The sequence below is a fragment of the Lolium rigidum genome, chromosome 3 (genome assembly GCF_022539505.1).
Source record: "Lolium rigidum isolate FL_2022 chromosome 3, APGP_CSIRO_Lrig_0.1, whole genome shotgun sequence".
In the NCBI taxonomy this organism is placed as follows: domain Eukaryota; kingdom Viridiplantae; phylum Streptophyta; class Magnoliopsida; order Poales; family Poaceae; genus Lolium; species Lolium rigidum.
In genome coordinates this window covers 36,852,688-36,862,832 of record NC_061510.1, presented here as the reverse complement: position 1 = coordinate 36,862,832, position 10,145 = coordinate 36,852,688, and the positions used below count along the sequence as shown (strand labels likewise).

Genomic DNA, 10,145 nt, shown 5'->3' with positions numbered 1-10,145 from the left:
TCTCACATGATTGGACATACATGCCTGCTGCAGTGCATAAACATATATGCACATTTTCCTGCTAATTTATCAAAGTGATGTCTGTGAGCAGCATAATTAAGCTTTTTATAATTTCCCCATCACTTACTATTTTCCTTTCATTTGTGTCTCCCGAGAGAGAAATGAAAAATATGAACACAAACGACAGCTCCACGTCTCAGGTGATGTATGAATGTGTCTACTACTACACCATATAGCCGAATTAAAAACCAGCATATATACATTATCCCCTGATTTATCAACTGAGCTCTGCTGGCTCTAGTCTCGCAGCAACCCATCCCAACTAATCACAAAAGAAACAATCACACGAGCAGGCAGGGGAAAAGAACTAATTAAACTAAACCATTCCAAAAACACGAGAAAAGTAGTACTATATAATTGCTCCCAGATGACCTAGCCCCATTGTGCCTTGTCCTTAATTGTTCTAATGGCTAATCCTCTTGGGATTGGCATAGTGGTACACTAGTTGTACTACCTCGCCTCCTGTAGCTAGTTGTACACAGAAAATGAAGATGGGAGGGCAAAGAGTCGAGCGCCATTGGGAGCTCAGAATAATGGAGTCGGTTGCTTATTTGGGAGACAGGTCTGAATTGTTTAGTCTCGCAGACCCTAATCCCCAAATGCGCTCCTCGCCTCCTCCTCCATTCCTCTCCCTTATAAGCCATGGGGTGCAGCCATGGTCTTCAGCTCAACTCACCACGACAGACCTAGCAAGCAACCCAAGAAAGACCGGTACTTCAGCAAGCACAGAACTCGATCTATCTATCGATCGATCAGCGTTCACGTACGGAGCGAGCCACCGTCATCCGATCGGTTGATGAGCATGACGGGATTCGGGTCGCCGTGCGGGGCGTGCAAGTTCCTGCGCCGCAAGTGCGCGCGCGGCTGCGTGTTCGCTCCCTACTTCTGCCATGAGCAGGGTGCGGCGCACTTCGCCGCCATCCACAAGGTCTTCGGCGCCAGCAACGTCTCCAAGCTCCTCGCCCACCTGCCCATCGCCGACCGCGCCGAGGCCGCCGTCACCGTCTCCTACGAGGCGCAGGCCCGGCTCCGCGACCCGGTCTATGGCTGCGTCGCCCACATCTTCGCGCTCCAGCAGCAGGTCATGACACTCCAGGCGCAGCTCGCCGACCTCAAGGCCCAGGGGGCACCGCAGCAAGGGATGATGCAGCACGAAGACGCCAAGGGATACGCCGGCGGTGCGGAGCAGTACGGGCACGGTGGCTACCCGTGGTGCAACGACAACGGCGCTGGTGCGGGGGCCGCGCAGCCATCGTGGGGCAATGGCAGCGCCGGGCACGAATCTATCACCGCGCTGCTTACCTCCGACTACATGCAGCAGTCGCTGTACCACGCGCTGGAGCAAGCGGACGGGCAGGCGGGGGGCTACGAGGCGATGGATCAGTCGCCGTCGTTCGGGGCGGCGGAGGAGAGCGGGTGGAGGTCGTCCTCGTCCTCCGGGTACCAAGACTCCGAGGACCTGCAGAGCGTTGCTTATGCTTACCTTAATCGCTCGTAAGAACTCCATTAAGAACTACTTCTAGTCTGCTAGTGCAGAATTTAATATATATCACAAGATATATATAGACGTTGATCGATTGCAGATCATGTTTTGGACTTGAGGAGTTTGGGTAATATATGTTCAGTTTTCCAAGCCTCAGCCCATCAATCACACTCCTAGACGGTAATAAACCTAGAAGGATGTGAGTGTTCATCTATATGTGATCACTGCTGAAACCTAATTAATTAGGGAGATAAAAATGCTTGTTGATATGATCTGGTACTATTTCTGCTTGGAAATATGTTATCTTCTTGATTTGTTGCTGCAGTAGTGGATCTGCACTTATGTTTCGACTTGTCATGTCAGAAATATATTGCCAGTAGAAAAGATCACTTGAACTAGCTAGAAGGTAATGATGGACAGCGGATATGCATAGTGAGATCGAGACAACTGATTCAGGCCGCACATGTGGAAAATCCATGTATACTACTGTTTTCATTGACTCCTGCAACTCATCTTTTACAGAACCTATATCTTATACTGCCTTTCTAAAGATACCTATATGGATCTGATATAGAAGTAGTATGTGTAGAAGTACTAGCTGGCTTTTTACATGCGATGATGCTGCAGTATACAGTGCTTAATCATGCATGAATTAATGATAAGCTTAATCCTTCAAAAGTTATGCTTAGGCAGTAGTAATTAGTCCTCAATTAGGATGTGAATTCTATCCAGTTTTGCATTATAATTTCTAAAAACTCTCTCTAAGGTTTTGTTGAATAACATATTTTGATATTTGGGGAAGAAATGGGATACATCCTATAAGATCATATTTTTTTGTTTTATATATTTCCTGTCCCTTCAAAGTGGGTGAGGTGATTAAGAACATAACAGTGAGGTCGTTACATTTCTTCTAAATGAATAACGTCAGGACATGTTGGGGCAGAATGGAACAGGAGCGACATAACTAAGGAAGAGGCCGGTTGGCACTCAATTCAAGTGCAACAATATTTTCTGAGTGATATAGCGAAGCATGAAACCTAGATAAAGTCCAATTAATTGAGGAACTCTTTAGAAAATCGAGGCAAGATGACCAGTTTGTTTAGAGCAAGTACAATAAGATCTAGTCAGCTGGCTACAAGGATTAAAATAATATATTTGTGGGTCTAGTTGGATGAGAGAGAAGAGGAGAGAGAATGTGAGTGGGCTCATAGGCTAATCATAGTGGGGAGTAACTTAGACTAGTAACATGGCATATGTTACTAGTCTAAGTTACTACCTGCATAGTGAGTAGTAACTTATATGTGGTGTCATGCATTATATCATTTACTATGTTGTAGACTCATCTTATCTTGGGGTGTGTGAGGTTATGGTAACATAGCTAGTTACCACCTCATTCTCTTTCTTCATTTATTGTCATAACATGTCACCAAAATGTCTTGGGTTGTGTGATGTTACTAGCTAAGTTACTCCCACTATGAGCAGTCTTATGCAAGAGCTAGCTCTAGCACGTGCTCCTAGGCAAGGTGTGCGAATGAAAGGTGGGTCATCCATTGAAAAAGTAGTACATTCTTATAGCTAACTATTGTACTTGTTGGCTACATGTTGACTATAGATGGCATGACATCTTGCTTATAGCCAACAACCGGCTATACTATTGGAGTTGCTCTTAGACTGTTCATAATAGGGGTAACATAGGTGGTAACATCACACATCTCAAGGCATTTTGGTGACATGACATGATAATAAAATAAAAAAAAGTGAGATGATAACTAGCTATGTTACCATAACATCACACATCTCAAAGTAATATGAGTCTACCATATAATTAATGACACATTGCATGAAATCACATCTAAGTTACTACCCACTATAACTTAGACTAGTAACATGACATATGTTACTTGACTAAATTACTCTCCACTATGAACAACCTTATATGGAGACTTTGAGTTAATGCTTCTTTTCAGGTTATCCTTCATCAGCTAGTAGTTTAATTTAATAAATGCAACAGTAGACAATAGTAGTAAGTACGTTAATGAAATGGTTCCTCAAAATCCTGCATGCGTGAGGCATGCATGTCATGTTTCTTTCTACGTGTACGTAATTAAGTTATTCATGCATGATCTGCTCGAACTGGACAAACCGTCCTGATGCGACCCAAAGTACCGGAGGAACAATACCTAATGAAAATATTCTCTTCATTAAAACTGTGGCACATGCGTGGAATTTAAGGTTCGACCAAAAATTAGTTTCTGTATTATATAAGACAAAATAAAAGCTTTTTGATTTTTTTTGAATATAAACCAAACTTGAACTACGAGATTGAATGCAACAGTAGACAGTAGTAAGTACGAGATTAACTGTTAGTCAAATTTGAACCTTAAATTCTTTCCGCGCCTTACATTTTTGACCAAGGGAAGTACCTTCAATCTCAGGCGGTTTACTATTAACTTGGATTATCTCAAATCTTTTTAAGTTGTGCAAACACCATGGATGCTTTGCTTGTGAAATACTAGCTCCGGTAAGATGGTTATGTATGTACGTAGAGTATGCCAATTCTATTGCTAGAACAAACCACATTTTACTACGCGAGTAAATCATTTAAGCCATGCCACTACCGTAGGAAGGCAATGATAAAGAGAAATTTTCTTCTGGTGCTTGAAGAAATAAAAAAGAAAAGGTCAATTGAGTTGATAATAAGTTTTCTCCAGCAAAATTGAACTAACGTATTCTACAAAGTGGTTTTTTAATACATGGACTAAGAAGCTACACACAAAATTAAGACACTGGCATGTAAAGTATTCCATCACAAGAAGCTTAAAGTTCAGGCAATGATAGCCCCAATCAGTATATGTTGTCTTTATAGTAAATAAAAAGGATTACCTTTCACATGTGCTTCCCTCTTGTCACTTACTTTTATATGAAACGTTATATGGCATCTCTTTATCTGTACCTCAAACTACCAATAGATTGGTAGAACCAATTCGACAATGATCAGAAAAAAAACACATCTTTTGCATAGAGCTAGGCGTAGCGATAATCATATTGCTAGACGCTTGAAATGCTAGGAAATCACAAAACTCTTGTTGATAGTAGCGTAAATTGGAACATGCATAGACCTAACTGTTATCACCAGATTTTAGACGAATCCAGAGGTGGGCCGGGCTTGTGCTGATTACCTGTGAAAGGATTCTAAGGCGGCCTGGCACGAAGGGTCTTGGGCTGAATTGCCCGTGTATCTTTACTTAGTAGTTTATTATAAGAGATAGAATCTTAGTCGTGCACGGTTTAGTGCACGCCCACATTAGAAAGTCCCCTGGACTATAAATATGTACCTAGGGTTCATGGAATAAACAACAACTCACGTTCAACCCCAAAAACAAACCAATCTCGGCGCATCGCCAACTCCTTCGTCTCGAGGGTTTCTATCAGGTAAGCGACATGCTGCCTAGATCGCATCTTGCGATCTAGGCAGCACAAGCCCCACGTTGTTCATGCGTTGCTCGTACCGAAGCGCTTTTGATGGCGAGCAACGTAGTTATCATTAGATGTGTTAGGGTTAGCATTGTTCTTCGTTTAAGCATGCTTACGTAGTGCAACCCTTGCATATCTAGCCGTCCTCACGCCTATCTCAGGTGTGGGGCGGCACCCCGCTTGATCATTATTTAGTAGATCTGGTCCGTTACGATTGCTCTTTGTTCTACAAGGATTAGTTTAATATCTCGCAATAGTTTGGCCTTACAAAGGGGGGAGGATCCTGTGGCACGTAGGGTGGCGTTCGCAAGTCCTAAACGGGATGTTCCTAGGATCAACTTCATGTTGGTTTTTTGGCCTTGTTTAGGATCGGCTTACGAGCACCGTGCGTGGCCATCCGGCCCAACCCGGAGTAGGATGATCCGATTATGTGGTGAAAACCCTAAATCGTCGTAGATCTCATTAGCTTCATCTTGATCAAGCAGGACCACCAAGTATTCGTACACCCCGTACGGATCATGGGTGGATCGGCTCTTTGAGCCGATTCACAGGATAACCCGAGAGCCGATCGAGGCTCGTATTTAACGTTTACATGTATGCCCCGCAGGAAACTAAGCGAGGCAATCTCATCACCTTCCCGACCGGGTATAGGTCAGGTGGCACGCCCTTGCACTTCGCAACGCCGCGTGTGACCAGGAAGAGCATTGCGGGCCGTCGCTCGGAGGGGTCTCAGCCAGCCGCAGCTCTAGGCTCCCCCGGCTCTACGGTGTTGACAAGGCCGCTGCCCGCCGGTGGGTTTTGGCGGTCAACACATTCGGCACGACCCGGTGGGACAATCGTCTACATCAACCACATCGCCATCTACATCCGAGATGGCGGACGGCACGCCAGTCACCTACGAGGATCCGCCCGACGACCTCAAGAAGCAATACAATGAGATCAAGGCTACCCTCGAAGCCGACCTCATCGGCTCTTTCGGAGAACCCGTTCGGTGGCATCGGATGGAAGGGGTTCTCACCGAGAAGGTGCACTCGATGGGATAGACCTTTCTTCCCCGTCGGAGGAACGCACCGAGGGTCCGCGGCAGGAGATCAACTACCCGGTGGCTCACTCGCTACACCGCCACTCGAGAACTTGGTTAACGTGGCTGGAGCGTGTCGCTCCGCGCGTGATCCGAGAGATCATGAGCCACCAGTACTCGCCGTCGGGACCAGCTCTCGGGACGCATCAAGGAGAATTGCCATTCCGAGTCCCGTCCACCGCTGCCATTTGCGTTGGCAGCACTCGCTGAAGTGCCGACTACACCGGCATTCCTCGTCTGCTGCAATTGGTGGCGACCCCAATGACTACCGCTCTTAATGGAGGCGCCTAAGGAGATCCCTCATGGGTACGCATGCATGTATGTGCCGGATTGTGGTGACCGGGCACTCACAAACCAGGCCACAACATCGGGGACTCCGGCGGAGACAGGAGGAACGTCGGCGGCGAGAGCGTACGTGGCTAACTAAATACGCCACACCGACGAAACTCCCGAGCCCAGCTCCCGCAGACGGCTCGTAGCTGGAAAAGCAAACGTGGCAGGCCAAGTACGCCACCCCGGCGAATCTTCGAGTGCAACTCCTACGGCCGCACGGCGGATCGAATCGATACCATACCGAGAGACCAGTTCGGCATGATGCCGAAAAGAAGGGCGGTCGGCTATTCCAAGCCGTAACCTGACGATTACGAGATGATCCCGCTGCCACCAAAATATCGGCTCCCTGACTTCTCCAAATTCAGTGGATCAGATGGCTCCAGCTCCATCGAGCACGTCAGCCGATATTTGGCTCAACTAGGACCGGCTTCAGTGTCGGATCAGCTACGCGTGAGGCTCTTTTCACAGTCCCTCACGGGATCGGCTTTTGGATGGTACACCTCTCTACCAGCGGAACTCCATCCAGTCTTGGAAGCAATTGGAAGAACAGTTCCATATGCAATACCATACAGAAGCTTCCGAGTCCGGCATTGCCGATCTAACACAACTACGTCGAAGCGCGGGAAACGGTGACGAGAATACATCCAGGCGCTTCAGGAATCTTAGGAACCGATGTTATTCGGTTCGTATAACCGAAAAGGAAGCGATCGAGTTGGCATGAGCGAGCCTTGCAACACAGCTCAAGGACATGGCCTCCCAAGCAGATTATCCCTCACCGGCGCACATGGTTCGAAACTATCGGCATATGAACAGCGCCACCCCGACCTGTACCAAGACAAGTTCAAGCGTGCAGTAGTCATGGTCGATACGGAGGAGGATGAAGTGCCTCGCGGAGGCCAAGAGATAGCAGTGGGCTGAGTGGACTCGGGGAGGAACCCCGTGGCTCCGCAAATGGGTAAAGCCACCGGGGCCGCCCGGGGATTTGATTTTGACGTAACCAAGATCGAACAAATCTTCGACCTCCTGCTCAAGGAGAAACAGATTGACGGTTCCTGAAGGTCTCAAGTTCCCCACGGCGAAAGAGCTAAACGGAAAGCCGTACTGCAAATTCCACAACTCGCTTTCCCATGCCACCAACGACTGCCGGGTGTGGCGTCAGGACATCCAAGCGGCGATAGAGAAGGGGCGGCTAATTTTCAACCAGTACGCCATGAAGGTCGACACCCAACCCTTCCCCGCCGTTAACATGGTAGGAATCACCTACCCCGAAGGTTGCCAGCCCGGCCCCTCGTTCAAGCATCAACATGGTAGGGCCTGGAAACCACTCCGGCAAAGATAAAGATGAGGGCAGATGCTCTCACAAAGCAAGGATACGAGATGAGGCCGCCCCATGCGATCGGCTCCGTCATGATGGCAAGCGCTACGTCACGGAGGGAGAGGTGAAGAATATAAGATATCAGCGACCCTCTCTCGATCACCTCCTCAACAAATATGTTAATCGAGTATGGTCAACGCCGGCGACCCTATTACGGTGATAGAGAAGATCGTTTGGCTAGAGAAGCCGGAAGATATCGTCGGCAGGATCACGATGAGGAGGAGCATGAGCGCTATGCCACGGAAGCATCAAGGGAGCAAGACGACAACGCCGAGCATTGGGACTGCCCCTTCTTCGTACACTCGCTGGGATTCAGGAATGAGCCGATTGCCCACAATCGGCAATTGCCCAGAATGCAATAAGAAAAGAAGGAGGCAGCCAACGTGTACGTGTTCGAGCGCTTAGGGCCTCTCCCACCACAAAGCAAACGTGCTGAGTCACCTCGTTGGGCAGATCTTGAAGATTCGAAGACGAGGGAGAAGTGGAAGAAGACAGTACCACCGGCCAAGGTGGTGCCCCGACGGACTCAGCCGTTCCCGAAGCGCAGGGTTCAGCGATTGCGCGGCCTGGAGGAAGCCGAAAGGTTGTACCCGCATACGCTAAGAAAGGCACGGCCCGATCTGGCCGCAAAGGTTCGGCGAACCCTGGATGAAGAGGGTCGTCCACGGAAAATGGAGTGGCGCCCTAAACGAGAGGAAAGCCGATGATGAGACATCGGCTGGCACAAACATGGTACTCGTCTTGCCGACAGAGCGTAGCGCTCCACGACTCTACGGAGCGCACAAGGTGGACGACAGCAGGCGCATCAAGTCAGAGGTTGGGTTGGTTTCATCCAGCCTGACAAAGTAGCAAGATCAAACCAATGGGCAAACCAGGAGAGGCTGATCCTTGTGATCGGCCCCGAAAAATTTACGAAGGGAACTTACAAAACCTTCAACGAACAAGCAACGTGGAGGCCGATTCCAGCAATCGGCCAAAATTGTCCTCACCTACCTTCTCGCTCGGGTTCAACATGTTATCCAACGAGCCGATACCATCAATTTTCTTGACAGAATCGGCTCTGGGGCGCCTGTATATGGAAATATGAGGGTATACAACAGAAGCATCTCATCTTTTGTTGATGGTTATTTGAATATGGGGGCCGATACACGAGTCGGCCGTAAAAAAAAAAATGAATGAAAATTTTGAACACAGACCGATGCAGCAGTGCATCGACTTAAGGACATGAAAGCCGATGCGGGGCCATCGACTCAAGGGAAATTTCTTCAAGGACAATGTCAGGAGCAGCATGTCAAGAATCAAGAAACAGCCGATGCGTAGCCATCGACTCTGGTTGTGCGAGGATTATCCAATCTGTGGGGTTAGTACAGCTGGAACGGAAGATTGTCGTGCTGTCGGAGGAAGAAAGAGGATCGGCTGTGGCACATTCTCGCCTCGAGTAAGGACTCGGGGGCAGCTCACCTTGAAGGCTTTCCGCTCGGAGAGGCCGATTTGTGTTCAAATCGGCCGACGCTACATAAGGAATTTCCCCGCACACAATCGGGCCCGGGTCTACACAGCTCATGCGCGTATTCCTCGTCTCCGTTTTACATTGGCCGAGACTCGGGGGCAACAAGCCCGGAAGATGCCTTGTTCTTGGGAGCCGATCAAGATTACCTCAGCTGCGGCTGCATCATGGCCGTCTCGTGTAGGAACTCGGGAAGGAAAAGCCGACGCCTAGTACAGGGCTTGACCGTGGCCGTTGTCGCAAGAAAGGAAAGAAGTCCGACGCGTTGCTCGTCGGTCTTAGCATGGCAAACGGAGGGAATGAAATTGGAGCGATTAAAGGATAAATGGAAAGAACAATTTCATTAATTCCAAGGAGCGGCTTTACAAGAAAGAGCCGATGGCTCTCAAAAGAGGGATCTCGGTGCCTAGTGCACTCGCTACTACTAGTCCTATACTACTAGTCGTCGCTGTTCTCGTCATCGCCGCCGCCGACGCTCGGCCGGCGCTGCTCCCGAGGAGCTCTTCGTCGCTGCTGCCCCAGCCCTTGGCCGGAGCCTCTTCCTCCTCGTCATCGTCATCATCCTCGCCGTCCGCCCAGGAGCGGAAGCGCTTGGTCGGCGGGTACCCGATGGAGGAGGAAGAGTCGCTCCTCCTCCTCTTCCTCTTCGTCATCATCCTCGTCCTCGCCTGTCCGCCCACATGCGGGGCGCTTCTTCGGCGGGAGCTGGCGGAAGGAGAGGCTTTGGCCTTCGCCGCTTCTCCTTCTTTTTCTCCTCGTCGGAGGAGAAGGGATTCACCGCGGGGTGGAGATCGCCTTCGGTCTTCTTCTTCGGCGAAGATTGGGGGAAGAG

The 10,145-nt window shown here is 49.0% G+C and overlaps 1 protein-coding gene across 1 annotated transcript; it reads left to right on the top strand.

The window, feature by feature from the left end:
• Positions 1–856: 856 nt before the first annotated feature.
• Positions 857–1,558, top strand: LOC124695626 (LOB domain-containing protein CRL1-like). Its single transcript, XM_047228453.1, has one exon. It carries the CDS (start codon positions 857–859, stop codon positions 1,556–1,558), a length of 702 nt encoding a protein of 233 aa, XP_047084409.1.
• The last annotated feature ends 8,587 nt before the right edge of the window (positions 1,559–10,145 follow it).

What these genes read in the sequence shown, in the direction of transcription:
- LOC124695626 (XM_047228453.1), top strand. Translation starts at nt 857, where the DNA reads ATGAGCATGACGGGATTCGGGTCGCCGTGCGGGGCGTGCAAGTTCCTG.